The 20,321-nt window shown below is 32.9% G+C and overlaps 1 protein-coding gene across 1 annotated transcript in view; it reads right to left on the reverse strand.

The window, feature by feature from the left end:
• The window catches only part of LOC121739123 (glutamate receptor 1-like), a 127,470-nt gene that overhangs the window by 16,251 nt on the left and 90,898 nt on the right, over positions 1 to 20,321 (reverse strand). Inside the window, exons 5-11 of the mRNA XM_042131455.1 lie at positions 19,313 to 19,566; positions 17,231 to 17,380; positions 13,732 to 13,938; positions 12,165 to 12,272; positions 6,441 to 6,666; positions 6,056 to 6,141; positions 2,191 to 2,358 (exon numbers count right to left, since the gene is read on the reverse strand). Coding sequence (XP_041987389.1) covers positions 2,191 to 2,358; positions 6,056 to 6,141; positions 6,441 to 6,666; positions 12,165 to 12,272; positions 13,732 to 13,938; positions 17,231 to 17,380; positions 19,313 to 19,566 — 1,199 coding nt within the window. The remainder of the gene's footprint in view (positions 1 to 2,190; positions 2,359 to 6,055; positions 6,142 to 6,440; positions 6,667 to 12,164; positions 12,273 to 13,731; positions 13,939 to 17,230; positions 17,381 to 19,312; positions 19,567 to 20,321) is intronic.

Genomic DNA, 20,321 nt, shown 5'->3' on the forward strand with positions numbered 1-20,321 from the left:
TATTTTCAGTGGTTAGCAGCGTTATTTTGCTATTTTCTTCACAGTGGTCCTTGCGGGGCTAAAATGGTCACATTTTGCAATTCCTATCAATCAATTCAGCAAATGAATTATCAAAACTGCCAAACTGACAAATGTCAAATTAGTACGAATTACAAGATATGAATTGCAAGTAGACTTGCATTTTGCGATTTTAAAAAGAATGAATAATAACATGATTCATTACATGATTCTTCAAAGCGACCATTTTAGCCCCGCTGATCTGACCCCCCGATCATACCCACATATTATGAAGAACCGCAAAATCTACCTATAAGTAAGCCTAAGTAATAATAAAGAATAAACAAAAATATTAGTCTTACTCTGAATATAAAAATCTGTGCCGCAAAGAGTTAAAAGCAATTAATAAAATCCTACTTCATTTTTCGCTTATTTAACTGTTCTTTGCCTGCCCGAGACACATATGAAAATTAGAGACGGTAAACTTATTACTATGCTGAAGATTTCGTAGTTTATAGTTCCAAGTTCATAATATTATAAAATACTTTACTACTGTTTAAATGCTACAGACAACATACATAATAATAATTTGTGAAGGAAAATGTTGAAATCTTAAAAATTCTCGGGTTTGTTTTAAAATTCCTTCCAAATGGCTGGACCGATATAGTTACATAACATTTTTTGTGTGCTTGTCAGGTAGTTATGAAAATCGGCCAAACAACGTTTGTCGGGTCAGACAATTTAATTATAAGTTGCATTGCATGTCTTGGACTGAAATCGGCCGTTAACGCTCGCTGGCTTCGAGAGAATTCTCTTTGAGAGCCAATCTCAACTTAACGTTTTATTTCCCTAAATATTTTGTAACATTTCTAAGTTTGCTAATATAAAATAAGTAAATTATTAATATTATTATGCTGTTTATTTCAATCCGTTGAATTGCAAGAAATGTTATGTCAGTCAGTTAGTGTTTGACCTAATATATATATTAAGTTATAACTGAACTTTACTGCCAAAATTGCTCGAAAGTTTTGATACCTTCTTAAAATTTTCCTTGATTTTTATAATTAATTTATTTAAATTTCTTAAAAAAAGCTACACCTGTAACTAAAGTAACTAAACTTGTTACAAAGTAAATACAGTTTGACTTTTGAGTAATACCCATGGGTAAATATACGCCGTACTTTGTATTCGTACAAGTACGTACTTCGTACGAGTGCATATAGTATACACATCACACATATTATATTATGTCTATGTGTGTATGTATTGTATGTGTGTCAATCAAAATAAATAATGTTTAATTAAATATTTTAGTTATAAATATATACCTAACTAAAGTCTAAAAATAATAACATACAAAAACAGTTCAGTTTTTTAGTTTTAGATTTTCTTTCCCTACTTCAAAAATCACTACCAATGCCTTACATTTCTGAAAAAACGTATAAATTTACTCAGCTGTTATTAGTTAAATCTCCCACTACAAAACAACAAACGACAAAAAACCAAAAAATTGGTTTAGGATGTGGGTTCGTCCATAAAGTATATCACACCTAAAGAGCGTCGACGAAGTGTGACATAGTGTGACAAGTGGGAGGCAGAGTAGACAGAATTATAGAGTATGCCGACGTAGAACTGATGTTGAAATTTTTAAATTTGACGTATTATGACGAAAATCGTTGCTAGGGTTGTTAAATTGTTACCTACGAATTTAAAACTATGACATATTCGCTAGACGTATTCCTCTTTGGTCGTATTGTTGTTTGTGTTTTGGCACATGCGATCAAAATTGTCAGAATCCAATTTTGAAATCATTATTTTAAATATTTAAAAATAAATTATATCAGCCAGCGCGAGGCACATTCCATTTATAATCCTAGTGAAACCCGACGAATTTGACAGATATTGGAACCTGTCCGTCTCTTTGCAGTCGAACTACTGGTCGTTATGTCTATTGTGTAGGAGGAATCCTAAGTTTTGTGACATCACATTTTAATAGCAAAATTTTAAATATTGAGATGGTTTCCAATTTTTGGTGTAAAGTTGCAAATTTGTGATGTCAAACTAAGGTAAGGTAACTCAAGAATGTGACCACATGTGACAAGGGGGGGATTCTAAAAATCATGAAAATCGTGCGAAGTACTTTAGGAATGGTGCCTGAAGAAGGAATGATGAAGAATTGGAAATAAAACTTACCCAAATCTCCTTAGACAGTGGACGCAAGAAGCTGAAACTGTCTGTTCGTGGTTTGGGTGCCTTCGTCATGATCATCGGGGTTTTGATCGACAGGAACGGCTCGCTGAAGTCCACTACTCTCTCCCTCTCGGCAGTGATGGCGAGAGGTGCCACCGTTATGTCGGCCTCCTACGAAAGTTAGAGTAAGGTCAAAAACTCTGGTACAAAGGAACATAGATAGTAATAAAGTTGCAATTTTTTTCTTCTACATCTAGATTAATACTTTAGACGTTATGAACGAAAAATAAACTTATAATATTAATATATTGAATTGTATAAATTTCTGATGCATATTTTTTTAAGTCGATGTGCTATATACCTCAACTTCATAAAAAGGTGAACCGAAAAACATTGACTCAAAATATAAAAATCACAAAAGTAATAAAAGTGTAATAAACGCTACTAAAATTCAAATATGTGGAATTTCAAAGTTCTTTATAATATAAGGAGTAATAGTGGCTTAACCGGATATTAGATCCACGGCTAAAGTTAAAACAAACTAGCGACGCTCAAAGGGTAAGCCTCTTGCAAAGCATTGTTAGAACGCTCACGCTACAGCGAGCCCGTCTGACGAAAATCATTGTATAACTTAATTTTTGGCTTATTTTTGAGTAAAATTTAGCTGCATTTAGAGTTTTTGCGACTAAAATTCTTTTGTTCTTCTCAGTTAAGCACTAAATTAGTTTCCTAAGCCTCTTAAGGTCCAAACATACACATATTTAACACAAACTTGCAGTCTCTTCTTTCTAATTAAAAGCTATTAGAAAATAACACTTTAGCCATTACATTAAAGTCTACTGTAAAATTATTTTCACAATCGAACGGCTAGGTAAATTAAATGACCCTCAAATACCTGTAGATAAAAATGCAGGATATTTAAATAGACTCTGGTCACATAATTCGCCCGGGAAAGCTTTATGTTTACCAAATGCAACAATTTTAAGGAAAATACAGGGATTGGGGATACATGAAGACATGTATTTTATCCCGGGAATAAATTTTTTATACCTGCGTTCGGCTGTGGTTAATGGAATAGAGATTTATGCTAGTGCGGAGATACTCCGATCTGAGAATTTTGCATATCACCCTTTTTTGAATTCGGCTTAAAAGTTTTAAGAAATCTCTTAGGATGAGAAATAATTAATGACATAAAAATAATTATAATTTTCTTTCGTCATGGCCTCATCAGTGAACGGTCTCTGATTTTGAATGAGGTGCAGCGATTATAGTTTATGAGAGAGAACACAATAATATTTTTAATAGATTTGTTCTTTAGGAAATGAGAAGTTTTCGCAAAATTTTAATTTGCAATTATTACGGATTCATATGGCATGGCTAGCGGTAATGAAAGAAATATACGGTACTTAACTTTGCTGAATGATAAAGGTTAGGAATTAATGATGGACTATTTAATTATCTTTATAATATTATGAAGATTTTCTTCAAAACAAGCCAAAACTCAAACACCAGCACAATAAAAGTTAGATCATTATAATTAAATGTAACCAATGGGAATATAATATTTTGTTCAAGGAAACCTATCCATCTTATCACAATATTATTGATATAATTACCAAAACAAATGAGGGTTAGGCTAAATAAAGCAATTTGTTATTGCCAGTAATTATGGTGATCAAATGTTTCATGTTCGCCGTCAATATGAGAATCTAAATCATTGAGGTATGAGGATTAATATTCTGACAATTTTACAATTTATTACTTACGAGTTACGCCTAATTGGAGACGGATAGAGCTGGCACAAATTGGTTTTGGTTTTAATTTACGTCAATAAAGAAACAAGAAAATATTTTCTTATACATTATAACATCTAGCACACGTGGATTGTAACACTGCGCAATGCGCATTGTATTTTATCAAATTAATTATTTTCCCTTTTTCACACGTTTCACCGTCGTAATCATATTATTCTCACACAGGTCATATCTTATAGTTAGGTTAGGCTCCTTAAGATAAATTGTTATATCTTATAAGCAAAATAATGTGTTAAAACTATCCTTTATCGAACGAATAGTAAATGGATATTTAAATCTTGTTATTTCCAAAGTTATTAAAAGTATTGCGACTCACAAACTACCCTTGCCAACCCTACGCGTATTCTCATTCTGGAATGTGCGGCCTTATTGAACGGGAATATTATAGGTATTATGTAAGATGTTTGACAATTATTTATCTCACCCCACACCCGCTTGATCCAATATTAAAGTGTCAATTTCATAATAATTATCTAACGGCCGTTCCCAATATTTGATCTATCTCTGGTTTTGCCCTACTAGAGAGAGAAATAGCTCACAATTGACATAAAATATATGTCTCTAATGTCTAATGTGAGCTATTCCTATCTCTAGTAGGCTTCGATCACTAATATACAAGATACACAGTCCGCGGCAAAAAACGACGTCACTCAAAGAGCACCAAACGCAACATTCTGGTGGACTTTCGATTTAGTAGTGCTCGAACGCTCCGCTGGGAAACATGCCCCAGTGCTCGTTCAACAATCGTAAAAATCATACGTTTAAAACGCAAAAAAAAGGATGGAATTTCATATTTCCGGTAAGTATTAATTTTTCAAGCCGACTTTAGCGAGCGTTGCATGTTCTAAGCATTTATATTCAATGTATACACGTATAATATATAAAATGTTGAACAGTTCGACTCTACTCATACTTCACTTCGCCCTGTTTCAGCGGCGAAGCAAACGGCGAAGTGCGGCCGTAAAATTGATGTGCTTTTTTGGCATTGTAATAATTTAAACTTTAATACATATACGCGGATGGTTGAATTTAGTTTGAAGCGTGCGTCGTTTGTAAAAATGTATTGCTTTGTAAACACACATGTACATTGTTTTATAAAAAGATCTTTAATTACTATGATTAAGGTTGATTTTAGATAAATGTATACTTTTTTAAACTCAATTACTCGGCGACAGATTTTCGAGAGGTTTTGTATGGGATTGTGTATCTTGGATATTAGTGATCGAAGCTAGTAGGGCAAAACCAGAGATAGATCAAATATTGGGAACGGCCGCTAGCTAACATTTATAATATTATTACAGATTTATATTTTTATAGATATACACGTGGAATTGTTTTCCAGTTAAGAAATAACTGAAAGTTGTGCGGTAATCATACGTTTTGCCGCGATAAAAATTATATTGTCATTCCCCGTGCCTGCCTAGCATACGCCAACGACACTCTACATCGCACACATGTTTTCTCGATGTTTGATGGTTTGTTTCTTCATCTCTATTGACCCTAGCATGACAAACAAATTTTTTCTCGCGTAGATCTATAAATTGAAGAGTGAGATATCTCGTTGGCGTATGCTAGGCAGAGTGGTCTACTCTATGCTTAGGCCAAATTTCATCAGTATCGGCTGTTTCGTTTGAGAACTGATTCAATACAAACAAACACATTTTTGCTTGAAAATTATGAGTATTATTATAGACAAACACCTTCACACGATTGAACCTTCAGGCGGAGTGTAGTAATTTCTATGGTAAGAATGGTTTCAAAGTTCCCCCTTGTAAATAACCGCGTCATTATAAAGAAGCCTGTGGCCACAGCAGACTCTTTGAAATCTTTTAGAGTCGTATTTGTTCTTGCTAGGGAGACATCTTAGTCCTTTTTATGATGTAACTCCCCCTATTATTGTCACCTCGCTTTTAGTGATAATATTAAAGAAAAGACTTTTATTGTACTTAGTAATTGCATAAGAACTTTAATTTTTTGAATACTTAAATACGTCTAAAATAGTGTATTGTAAAATAATTTAAAATGAAATATAAAATAATATATAGCTAACGTACCTTTCGCAAAATTTCTCCGATCATCCCAGTCCAACCATCAGTCGTAGCAGAACCGAATTTTCCATCTTTCACCAGTCGTAACTCATCTGTTAGCAATTGAATTGAAGAGGACGTAAGATGAAGTGGCTAGCTAACATAATAATTATATTTTTTCCCTTATAATTTAAGCAAACCGCTACGTGACATGACGTATTTAAGTTGTAAAACTTAAATACGTCATCATCTAAGTAATAGATATAACTGGAAATACATCATTTTATTATTTCAAATCATTTTCCCGGTTCGAAAACCTGTATTTAAGCAAAAAAATTATCCACTTCCTGCAATTACGTCTGCAAAGCTCAATTTAATAGATTAAAATTGAAGTTGATAAAAAATAACTCACATTTGATTCCTAATTTCTTTGCCAGCAAATCAGCTAGGTCTTTCGAGAAGCCCTGATATTGGTCTTCCTTCTGCCCAAACTCTGCTGGCTTCACCATTAGGAAGGGTTCTTGTATTATCGTCGTAACTATATAAGATCGGTTCGTCTCGAATGACACTGGTGAGTGAAGCTGTATATATTTTGGTGATACCAGAGTCAGACCCTGCTTGTCGTTCCATTGGGCCACCTGTTTGACATTCAAATTTATTGTGAAATATATGAGGAGTTGTTGTAGTGAATATATAGTTTAAAACTCACTGTAGAACATAAATTAACATAATATTTTATTTGCCATATTTCAAAGAATCAATAACTTCTAATTTGAGTGTTTTCGTCGAAATAACAATATTTCTGAGTAGATACTAAGTTAATTCATTTCTCAAGATAATAAGATAAATTAACGAAGATTGTTACGACCAAGTGTTTAACACTTCGTATAGTATTTCACACACGTGCATTAGTTTTGTTAATTAAATAAATATACTTATTATGATGGCGTTATTACTTTTCATTATTCGGGGTCACTAATACTCCCCTAAGTCCTAAACTCTAAGCCCTAGCTCTGGACCCCGCAATCTCCGGCCCAAAGTTTGATCTACCCTATTAATAATGTCTGGAATCAGAAGTGGGAATAGACAACTGTCAGACACAGAAACGACGCCAATATAATTATTATAATCGCAAAACTTGGACGCCAGTCAAATATCTGCCCCCCTATCATTAACTTTGTCAAAACCTGAGCTAATCCGTGCAGGTATGTAAACAGTTGTAAAGTGAATGGTTCTTTTTCCGTATCATGTGCACTTTTAGTTCTGAATGGTTTTAACCTGTAATATTTGTCTCTGAACTGGATTAAGAAATGTCAAACACGAACGTCAAATTTGACTAACGGAATTGTTTTTTTTTTAGGAAATTGAAATGGCTTAGCCATAACGACTAACGGAAAAATTGTAAATCAAGATGAAAATATAGTTTAAAAAAAGATTAATATTTTTTATTATAAAATATACTATTTTCTAATATAAAACGTGGTCAATGTAGGAATAGTTACTTTTGCACCGATTTATTGTATTTAAAGGTAATTATTATAAATGTGTAAATGGTTTTATTTATATTTTTTGGTATTTTATAAGCCCTTTATGAAAACACTGAGAAAATAACACTCCTTCATGTTTATATTATCACAAGCATGGCGATCTAGAGGAGAAAGAATTCTCTGACATTGGCAACTAACTGAGTCGGCAATTAAAAAAGAGAAGAAGAAGGAGACAAAAAAAAAAGATAATTGGATATTGTTATTAAGTTTATAGAGATTATGTTTTAAGCAAGAAATTGATAAGTTTATTATATCCTATACCTACTTGATACCTACGCTAAATAATCTACCATGAAAAAGTCTTAGAAATGCATCAAACTTGTGGATTACAATTACATGCATTACAACAGAGTTGATGTCATGAGTTGAACATAGTTTGTTGAACTTGAACTCATTCTTGAACACCTACGTTTTTTTGAGCTTTCAAATAGGTATTATTGTAACATAAACAGGCAATTTATAAGTTTAATAATCCCCTTTTTGTGCCTTGTAAGGCATTTTACATTATTAGTACTGTGTACGCTGAACCAAATATTTTTCAGGATAAAGGATGATTGCTAACACTGAGATACTATAAGTACTACATTTTATAATAAAGAATTGCAAGTGTAATGATGACGAAGTCCTAGGAAGATAATATATATTCACTCAAAAGCTTTAATTAAAAGAAATTTAATAAATACTCGTTTTTAAATGTTTTTTCATTTATTTTCTCACTTAAATATACCTACCTTAGATACATATTCATACACAGCTTTCATCAATAGGTACTACATTTGTCTTACACCTTATTATCAACCTAGTATCAGATAGGCAAGTGTTAAATCTCTTTTATATTATACTTATAAAAATATTTATACAGCGGAAATCTTAAACAAGGTCTTGTCACTTAAAATCAAAGAAGATGAATCAAATATCCCTTGTGTAAATATTAATTTATTATTATTAAAGGAGTTCAAACACCAACTTTTGATGAAAGATAAAAACAATATTATAATTTCAGACTTTTATTTGGCAAACCAATAACAATTAGAAACTGCATTGCAAGTTGCAACTATGGGAAATTGCCTGGGATATCTCAGACAGAGAGCGGTCAAGGGTTTTGTGTTCTGTGTGTTGTATTATGTTGTAGAATGCCTCCCGTGTGAGTATCTCTATATACTCACACAGGAGGAGTTCTGAATGTGTCAGAATTGCTCCTCAGTCACACACTGACTGCTCCAACGCAAGTGCTTCAACGCGTGACCACTCTGTCTGATAGGTCCCTAAAACGACCACATCTTTTTAAAATGTATAATACATGAGGACTTACTAAAGTCCTTATTACATTAAAATTTAAAATGTATTTTAAATTTTAATGTAATAATATAAAACTAATATTATTATTATTGAGGTACAAAAGAATTTTTGGTAATAATAATATAAGTTCCAATGAAAATATTATGTTTTATGAACAATAAGTATGTTTGTTTTGCAATTTTTGTTATGTCTTTTTGGAAAAAGTACTATAAGTAATGTAGGATTATATTTTTGAGTTTTAGTGACTATTCCCATTATATATTATATCATATTGTAGTCAAGAGAAGTTATAAATGAAAAAGTGCATATGAGAATTTAGCTAATTTGGATTTTATATTATCAATGATTTAACTTTTCTAGTAGTTTAGGTGTATGTGTGTGTGTCAATATTTATTCGTGAATATACATGAATCTAAAGTTTCAAAGGTTGTGTTCTCAAAATTCTTGTTATTGAGAAAGTAATACCTTTGAATTTACCTCTTTGGTGCAGCGTTTATCATGCATGGTTTACAAGGAAATAGTTTGTGAAATAACACAAAGACCTACTGCAATCAAAAGATTGTACGAAATGCTCCTAAGATAGGTTCCTAAGAAGTACATAGTAAGTCCTCATGTATTTTAAGTTTTAATTTAATATAAAACTAATACTTATTATTATTATTGAGGTAAGTACAAAAGTATTTTTGGTAATACATAATAATATATGTTCCTATGATAATATTATGTTTTATGAACAATAAGTTCCATATGTTTGTTATGCAATTCTTATTAAGTAAGTCTTTTTTGGAAAAGTACTATAATGTAGGTTTTTGTTTTTGAGTAAAATTTAGTGATTTACACTATTCCCATCATATAATACCATATTGTAGTCAAGAGAAGAAGTTATACTTAAATGAAAAAGTGCTCATATGAGAATTTAGCTAATTGGGATTCTATGATATTATCAATTATTTAACTTTTCTAGAAGTTTAGGTGTGTCAATGTTTATCCGGAGCATGTTATACATACATCTAAAGTTTAAAAGGTTGTGTTCTGAAAATTCTTGTTAAAAGTAAGTAATTTTGAATTTACCTCTTTGGTGCAGTGTTTATCATGCATATACCAATAATACTTCAGATTTACAAGGAAATAGTTTGTGAAATAACACAAAAACCTACAATGCAAAGCTATAAGATTGTACCTGTAGGTTTTTGGTGAAAATTCATACTTGTTTTACAGTAAGTAATTATACACAACACTTGTGTTCCTTATACCTTGTATGTGTTTCTTGTGTACTAAATCAATGCAGTCTTAGCTCATCGCACAAATGCAAACCTTATTGTTGACTAGACATATAGGTATACTACACCTCACTTATGTTATTATTCTGAAACCTCACTAACACTAAATGGATTACTAAGGTCTCTACGTTTCTTATGTATCACTTCGTGATTAACTTGAGAATACCTACTTAATCGTTTTCCAAAAATTTGGACACTTCGAATGTTTAGTTTTTTGGTTTTAATAACGAATTATTTTCACTAAAATATATGCTATAGACTAAAATATAACTTATTAAGTAACTAACCAACTAAATAGCAATATAATTTAAGACTAAAAAGTATGTAATATTAATAAATAAAATTACTAAAATGTAAACTATTCATTAAAAGCTACTCGTTGGTTGGTGTTTATTGAATTGCTGTATTTGACGTAAAAGCAAGCGAGCTTATGTCAGAAGTGTTGTCATGATTCGAAATTATTACTCAGTTAACAATGGAGAAGTGAGTTTTGTGTCACGTGACCACTGACTGGCTGGAAAATAGAGGTCATGGTACCAAAATGCGAGCCAGTCAGTATTCTGGCTGGCTTTAAGAGCTCATGATAGAGGCCCTGGTCGAGTAAAAGTATATTGAATTGAAGACTAAAACGAAACGTTATAATTATTGAGAACGATGGAAAATTAATGACATTTTTTGTCGTACTAATCTAAAAGAAAGTAGTTAAATTAGTTTGTTAAATAATACTGGTTTTAAAATTTATTTTTGTAATTGAAATGGATTTTACCACTTATGTGCCGCGAAGAATAATTTACCGAGAAATATTATAAAAAAAATGTTTATTGACATTGGAGACAAAAGCCAGTTTATAAGCTAAAATTATTTTATAAGTTTCTCAGTAAAAGCGAACATCAATTTTAGTATTAAATAAAATTTCAACAAAAACAATAAGGGCCGCGCCAAACCGGAATGGCAGCGGCGCGACGAGCACTTTCAGTGTCATATGATTTTAAACTTTATCTTCATTGTTGTATAATACATAGTATCGCTTCACGGCCGCCAGCCCGCTAGATTTTCAAGCGATACTATATTATATTAAAATTTATTATGAAACAAAAAGTAGAGCTGTTTTCTAAAATAAAATGGGCAGAAAAGTGGTAAAATATTTTTCTAAAATATTTTTTTTGATAAAATATTACCGTTATATTTTTGTTTATTGCGGACTTTGATAACAATATCTAAGTCCCATTTTGTATATCACATTAAAAACTAAAAGCAATTTGAAAGTTAACAAATAATTAATCTCGAGATTTAATAACAATTTATATTTAAATTATTATTCTCGAAGGTTCGAGGTCTACTAAACTGCTTGATTTAGAATTTGTTACAAACTCTTCCAATTCCAAACTCGAAAACAATTATATTTTTAATGAAACAGCAATTCCTTAGAAAGAGTCTAGATAATATTGCTTTGTGGAACACATAAAGGACTTATATCGGCATGAGGAGAACAATAAATATGTTGTTTGATACGATATAAATAGGACCAAAACGGGCTAGATCTTCATTGTATGAAGAAATCATCATTATTATGTTTCATTGTATTCGCATCATAACATAATCTTATGTTGCAAAGCACAATAATAATTATTATGACGCTCAGCAGGTTACGCGACGCGGAGTTGGAGTAGAGCACTAATTTAGTTAAAAAAATGTGCTATTATTTTACCAAAAAGAGTTTCTTCATTATGTAAAAAATAGCACATTTTTAAGACTTTCCCTCATATTTTATGCGCTTTTGTAGATATAAAAGCCTACGAATAGGCCGCTTCAATTCAGACCGCAACGTGACGCGTAGATGACAGGTATAATCTAAATTTGTACTGAATTGACAGATTTCAATTGCGTGTGACGTCTTGCAAACCTGTCAAATCCATACAAATTTAGGAACGCAGGTCTACGCATCGCGTTGCGGCCTGAATTGATAATTCATGTTAAAGTTCATTATTAAAATACTAGTGATCATATTACCTTCACCATGGCGCTTTGAACGGTCATTTCAACGACATGCAGGGTAAAGTTGTACCGATGACCCTCTTCGTTGAAGGAAATGTTGCCAGTCAAACCTTCGATATCGGTCTAAAACAAATAAAATTAAAGTGTTATTGAAGATACATCACGTACACACCATTATAATGTACATTTTTATAGATACAACACATTGAAAAATAACAATTAAAATTGACCAAAAAACGCCATCATCCGTTAACCACCGCTTTATTGTAATTTGTGATGCTTTATTTTGTATTGGAATTCCACAATAAAATTACAAACAAAAACACGTGCGCAGTTAGTAATCTACTAACAAAAAATATAATAATAACAGTTTACTATAGGACCAATGATATTCTATGTTACTAACGTAACTAGATTGGAAGTTTACGGTAGCAACGCGTTGCCACTTCAAAGATGCCTGCAGGCATATCTCGCATACATAATGACATAACGAATATATGACTTGACATTGTCTTTTGAACAAAAAAGTGGTTACGCATTTCTGAGAATCTTTTGTAAGACATTGCTACTCTAGTATTTTAGAAACTCATTGTATAGGACTAAAACAATTTCCAACGGTGCAATAAAAACACAACGGAATTTCATGACTTCGAAACTTCGACCCGTATTTGATTTAGCGCGGTAAAAACATAAAATAAAGGTGAACTCAACAGCTGTCCGCTCTCCGACTAAATGCTACAAAGTTCCGGATTTATCACTCGAACAAAAAACTTCGGCCCCGAAATTAAAAAGTTGAGACACTTTCCGTGTAATATGAAGAAAAAGATTTGATTCTGTTTGCGTTGAATAGAAGTTTCACAACTCGACCGATTTTAATGTGTTTAGAAAGGATGACGAAAGTTATATTATACATTTCTGTAAGTGGAAAAAGGTAAGTATATTTTAAAATAATATACTCTAAGTAAGCAAAAAATTTAAGTAAATTTTTAATAATTTGACGGAGCTGTAAATTGAAATGATAGAGCATTAAAAAAAAATCGATTTAGAAAACAAAGTAAATATCTAAAGCTTTGATAGAGTTCGAATGTTTTTGATTTTCAATTGCAAGCGTGTTACAAGCTTAATTGAAATATCTCGTATCTTTTAACAAGCCAACAAAAATGGTTTGACCGCTACATCCAAAATAACTTTACCGTTAACCAATCAATTACTGACTGAAGCAAGAATTTGACCAAAAATTCTATGAAGAATCTCTATGAAAAGCTTACTTTAGTTTGATAATACAAAATATTAAAAAAATCCGGGAAATATTTAAACCTCTTTTCTTTTTTCTTTTCCTTTTTTCTTTGGATTCCACAACACCTATACGAATGACAAACTTGATTTTCTGATGTCGATTTTGCGGATGAGTGCACCATCAGAGAATTATTGATATATATCAAGGTCTGTCGACGGTTTCCAATCATTGTATACCTAGTCCGACCAAGTTACGTAGGTCCTCCACCTATTATTCAATTTCTCAAACTACAGCTGCTGGTATCAATAGTTCAATATTAATAAGATTATGTCCTTTAAACCTCACCTTCTTTATCAACCTGGATATCTTGTCGCCATGCTCGAACGGTACCACCCAGCTTTTCCCAGGGTTGCAGTCAATGACCTTGGTGGAGTTGGCTTGAGCTGCTGCTCTTCGTAGTGCGCTGCGGAAGGCATCTGGCTTTTTTCTCCAAAGCCTACCGAGTGCATCCATTAGCACTTGCACACCGTCGTACATGAGAGCAGTTTGGGCCTAAAAAAATGCACATAATATGAAATAAGGGAACTAAAATTGACTTGGCAAGTGCTGCTTATTTGTTTCTGCACGTTCACTTGTACTGTCAGATAAGTTGATTCATAGGCAGATAATGGAACTGAGTAATTTTGTCTCGTTATGTCAAACCTAGCCGATAGCCCGCGGATAACATTAAATTGACATAACCCAACCAAGTGACGTAAATCCGCCATTTGCCCATGAAACAATTTCTTCGATGGTACCAAGAAAGTGTTCTGCCCTTACTAGTAGACAAGTGGCAAGCGGTTATCGTAAAAATGTATGCAATTTGACAAAGTCATCGCTTCGCTAGCGAATCCTAATGTCAAATCCCATACATTTTGTGGCGTTAGCGTTAGCGTTTACGATAATCACTTGCCACTTGTCTAGGGGGACAGGCGTTATAAATCCAAAACTCCTACTATAATATTATTATTATTTACTTAACACTGCCATCTGGGTTCATCGGTTGGGTATATCAAACCGAATCCTGTATACTGTATAGTGTATCATAACATATTTATTATTTAATTGTAATAAGCAATGAGTTTCTAAAATACTAGAGTAGCAATGTCTTACAAAAGATTCTCAGAAATGCGTAACCACTTTTTTGTTCAAAAGACAATGTCAAGTCATATATTCGTTATGTCATTATGTATGTGAGATATGCCTGCAGGCATCTTCGAAGTGGCAACGCGTTGCTACCGTAAACTTCCAATCTAGTTACGTTAGTAACATAGAATATCATTGGTAATAAGTAATAGTAGTTGCCACATAATGATGGTTCCCGCACGTTCCTTTTAACTGTCATCCTTGACTTTAACAACATAATTGTGGTTGTAAAACTATGAGGGTATTTAAGAATAATTCTTGCTTTTAACAAAATAACCGATAATATCTAAATACGTCTTATTTATAACTCATTCAAAAGCTCTTCGCCCACACGGGTTACACGGGTAACATTAATATACTTGAAACAATTTAGAAACGTATTACACGGGTTACTTAAAATGTAAAGATCATAATAATATAGAGTAATAATTTATGCCGAGGTGCGCTCACGGTTTCATTAGGGTGTAAGTTTGAGAAATTTACATAAACGCATTATTACTCTATGTCGAAAATTTTCTTCAGACATATTTAGCGCCCATACTGGTTTACGCTGGGGTTATCGTAAACTTTTGTTGATACCGTATAATAAAGATTTATAAATATAGAGACCTTTTATATATGTATTTTATGTTGTAGGTGTTTTCGTATTCGACCCTTGTTCTTCCGCGGAATGGGTACTTATGGATTGGAGTACTTTCCTTGACTTTTTGTAAGGGTACTTAGTAGAAGTACCTAGTATTTTTAAAGTTATTGTTGTATGTATGTTTTGTATGTGTTTTGTACGTGGGAGAGCCATGCTTCGGCACGAATGGGCCGGCTCGACCGGAGAAATACCACGTCCTCACAGAAAACCGGCGTGAAACAGCGCTTGCGCTGTGTTTCGCTGAGTGAGTGAGATTACCGGAGGCCCAATCCCCTACCCTATTCCCTTCCATACCCTCCCCTATTTCCTTCCCTTCCCTTTCCTACCCTCTCATATTTCCCTATTCCCTATTAAAAGGCCGGCAACGCACCTGCAGCTCTTCTGATGCTGCGAGTGTCTATGGGCGACGGAAGTTGCTTTCCATCAGGTGACCCGTTTGCTCGTTTGCCCCCTTGTATCATAAAAAAAAAAATTGTGCCAATCGGTAAATTAGGTCTTTAGCCGTATCTTGTCAAAAGTGTATTAAAAATTATAGGGTGTATAAAAATGTAAAGCAGACGTAATGCTTCTTTCAATTGTCAGTTAACAAAAGGTAAGTAGTTGTAAAGATTACCGTTAGCATTAACAACTTAGTAACAAACTTTTTACAGCGAAGTATTAAACTTTATTAATATTAAATCTCCATGCTAAAATCCTTTCCCTATATTCGAGTTAAAATATTACTTAAGTTGATTGGCGTTGAAAATAAAGACACTTGAACAACTTCAATAACTCGAAAAGTTGTAAGTAACATTAGGTTCTAGAGGGAAAATAAATTGAACTTCCAAACGAAACCATTCGAGACAAGGCTTTGAAATGGCGAACTTTGTTCAACTTCGAAATTAATTTGCTATTATTAGTTGTGTTAACAATATTATAATATAGCGGTGAAAGTTTTAATCATATAAAAAGTTGTATGGGCCGAAATGTTTTTGCGGAATATCATTTTGCAACGCTTTGATTGCTATTAGGTTGCAAAACTAAATTTGAAGATAAGATAACGGCTAAAGAGTAGATGGGTAGCCTGATGGTAAGTGACAACCGCTATTGATGTACGAAGGGTGTAATTAACTTGGCAAAACCCAATTAAAAACTAGTTTCGTAGCATTTTGTATAACAACTAGTCTAGTAACTGTCACATAATATAATCCAAGGAATTCCAGTGACCTAGAATAGGTAAGCAAATTAGACTCTTACGGTACCTAAAAGCTTTTGTCAAGGTTCGTCTGTGTTGCCAAAAATTCCCAGCTTCCAGTAACTCGCATAGCGGCTGTAGCACTTAGTAGTCGTCGTTCCAAGCAAATAACTAGAGTTGCTACCGAAAATGTTTCAGTCATAATATTTAGAAGAATAAGAACTAGATGATGCCAGCAATTCTTTTGCACTAAAATTCGTTTATCGTGCGGAAAACAATTAATTAAACATTTTTTCTCAACAAAACCCATTGTGTATCCTTTCTCATGTCCTAAAATATCTCCTAATTTCATTTAAATCTGCTCAGCCTTTCTGTATCTCCGTCTGTTTAAGCGTGCAGAAGCAACAAACAGACAGACACATATTTTCTGCATTTATTTAAAATATAAGCAAGAAAAATCAAAGTTGTTAAAATATTAAACAGCTTGCGGTCATTAAAGCTGCTTACAACTCCATTTTATTTAGGCTTAGATCATGAGAAATGAAAAGCGCCATAAAAGGATATTTTGATATAATCTCATGGACCTCAGGGGAGGCATTAAAGCCGTCTCGGAACCCGCAATAAATTTAATCAGAAGTATGAGGAACAAAAAATGTCGGACCCAGGAGTACTAAGAGTATATTGATTTCTTTAGAAGACACACATTTGCAAGGACATAATATTGTGACTGTTATATTATACAAGCCATAAAAGCCACGATACGAACAAAAGAATAATCATTCCAATTTCGAAAATAAAAGGGACTGTTTTTAATAAAAACAATCTTGATATTAATAACTCACCGATACGGTTCCTTTGAACCTGGGATCCATTCGTCGCAAACCATCCATGAAATCGCGAACAATCTTCCGTGAGTGGTCCACAATTCGAAAGCCGGTAATATTGACTGCTCCGTACTCGGTCACTTCATTCTCCCAGTGATCGTCCATAACCTGTAAATGGAAATACCTTAAGTTCCCCGGAAGGTGGGGTGGGGAAGACGTGACTAGCTTACTTCGTGAACTGCATCCACTTCATTTATCTTATGCCATACCCTTTTGGAATTCTAATTATAATGATAATAATGGTCGCGAACGGGTGTCAATTTGCGCCGGCGATTTATTAGAGTTTCAAATTGTTGGGATACTTTCTACGTTAGCGGTAATGATGACTATCAGTTCCTTTCAAAGTCGTTTACTCAATTAAATTTTACTTCTCCTGTAACATATAATAGGTGAAAACTTAGACTCTTATCTAATCGAACGTATGAGATATATTTTGCCATTGAAAAGTTGCACAATGCACAGACAATATAATTTATTATTTATTAATAACTAAGCGAGCAACATTATTTTAATCTGATAACAAGAGGTGGAAAACACAGTTACGACTTCACAAATAATTTCAGACACTTCGATTTAAAATCAGCAGCTTCAAAGGCTTTATATTTTTTGTAATTAGACGAAAGAGCGATAGCGCTCAAAGTTGATGGAACTCTCCATATCTCTGATGATAAGCCACTCAACGTAGATAATCCCAGAGGACTGATGGGAGATGCGACGATACATTACGGATAATGAAGTAAATAACACTGGAGCCTCCAGTTCTGACCTTTCGATTGTAATTAGACTGATCAAAAGAAGTTTTATTTACCTACAAATATATATACCTATAAAGAAAGAAAAATAAATATATATCTTTTCGTTACTGATTAACAGATAAACGTACAGTCCAAACCCTTAAAGCTAGAAACTTCAGATTTCGCATTAATATACGTTTCTTCATTAATGTAGGCATCTTGTAGGACATAATTTTTAAAAAACTACCCAAAAAGGGCCTCAATAAAAGACTGTAGATATACCTTATTTATATAAATAGAAGAAAAATAGCTAATTGAAAATGAAAATATTCAAACATAAAATATATTAAAAAAAACAGTACACACCAAAGTTGTTACAAAAATAAAAAGAAGATGTGACAACAGCTTTTAAATTGTTGATAAGTAGACAGTATTAAACTCCTCTATATTCTTGTCTTGGCTTTATCCAGGAATATTTCTCGCCAGTGAAGTTAAGTGCAGCATTTTTCAATGTGCCAATACTAATAAGAAATGTCAACGCCGTTTCCAGGTTACAATTTGCAGCGTGCTTCGTTTTATTCAATAAAATTAGTCCATACATTAAAACTTAATTCAATTGGCTTCTTCTAGAATTTCTAGAATTATGAATTGCTGTTTTAGTTTTTCTAAAATAAATAAATCTCTTATTCCAAATGCAATACATTATCTTTCTCTATATTATAGCTTATTATATGAACAAGTTATTTTTTAAGCTCTATAATTATTACACTGTTTCCTAAACAACATTGTCTTAGAATTTGTTCAATAAGACGTCAATATAATGTGCAATCTAGGTGAAAGCATGCACTTTCCACTATTAAATTGTTTTGACTCGTGCGAGCGAACTCTACGAGACGTGAAGGCATGTTATGTTTATGTGAGCAACAATAATTATTCTCAGGAAATTGTTAGACGATAAAGCAACAAGCAAGAATATAATATTTTGAAAATTTAACAGTGTCAAGTATGTTTTATCGATAGGATTGTTTTTTGAATTGTTTTTTTTTTTTTTCTATAAACATAATACTTTCCCATAAATACAAATATTGCTAAAGTTAATTCTGTATTATGATATTTTCTGTATTTAGTTTGCTTAATGAAAAAATAAATATTAATATTTCCAAACCAATCTGTATAGAATGATTATGCTAGTGGTCATGTTTGGATTGAAATTGAAAAAATCCAAATCAAAGATACAACTCGGTTTTAAAATGGCAAAAAGGCTCGTTCAAAAAGAAACGCCGGTACAAAGCAAAGCATAACTTACCAGTCCACTGAGCATATAGTGGTATGTCCTGCGCCCCAATTGCACTTTACGTACATGTTCGACGAGTATACTTTTAGCGTTTTTTGCGTTGCAATCTAGTACAATTCTTTTGTTACTCCATCGGTCGTACTGTTCTAAAGCTAGCAGGAACTCCATCGCGTCGGACGCGTTGTTAATACGTTTCACTAGCGATATTTTGAACGCCGTCTTCCCAGGCTGCATCGTCTGATACAGTTGCTGGAGACGCAGTAACCCTGAGGAAAACCTTTTGTTAATTTTTATGTTGGTGACATTTTTATTAAAATTCAAAATATTATTAGTGTATTGCTACAGTCTTAAGACAGAATTAATGAATTTGATATGTATTTCGATAGCAAGAGATAGCTTTCCTCTGACTCTGAACATTGAATTGTGAGTGTAATTTTTATAACTGACTAAAATTATTCGCTACAGATTACTTTTCGCGACACATAACTTTACGCCATTATCTCAAAATACCGTTAACACATTTGCAAAATATCCACAATATCCGATAAAAAAAAGAAAAGAAATAAAGGATACATTGTTCATAATAGAGGCAAAAAAATAAACCGTTTTACAGCGTAGCCCCGAGCGGCTGTTACAACCCCTATATTATCGCTTGTTAACTTTGTGAGATGCCCTAGTTTTTATGTCGAAGAAAACGCAATAGGCTTTTGGGGTCACCTATTGTAACGGATTGAAATCACTTCACATATTTCAAGCTTTGAAGCAATTTAAGCTTTTTTTGAGCGACCAAATCACTATATATTATAAAACAAAGTCGCATTTTTTCCCTCGTCTCCCTTTGTTCCCTCTAATCTTTAAAACTACGCAACGGATTTTAATGCGGTTTTCTTTCATAGATAGAATGATTAAAGAGGAAGGTTTATAAGTATAATAACATTAATTACATTGTGGAGAAATAGGGTTATTGTTGGGGTTTCTAATGTGATGTCGTAAATAATTATATTTTTTCCGCTTACATTGC

This window comes from Aricia agestis, chromosome Z (assembly GCF_905147365.1).
Source record: "Aricia agestis chromosome Z, ilAriAges1.1, whole genome shotgun sequence".
In the NCBI taxonomy this organism is placed as follows: Eukaryota; Metazoa; Arthropoda; class Insecta; order Lepidoptera; family Lycaenidae; genus Aricia; species Aricia agestis.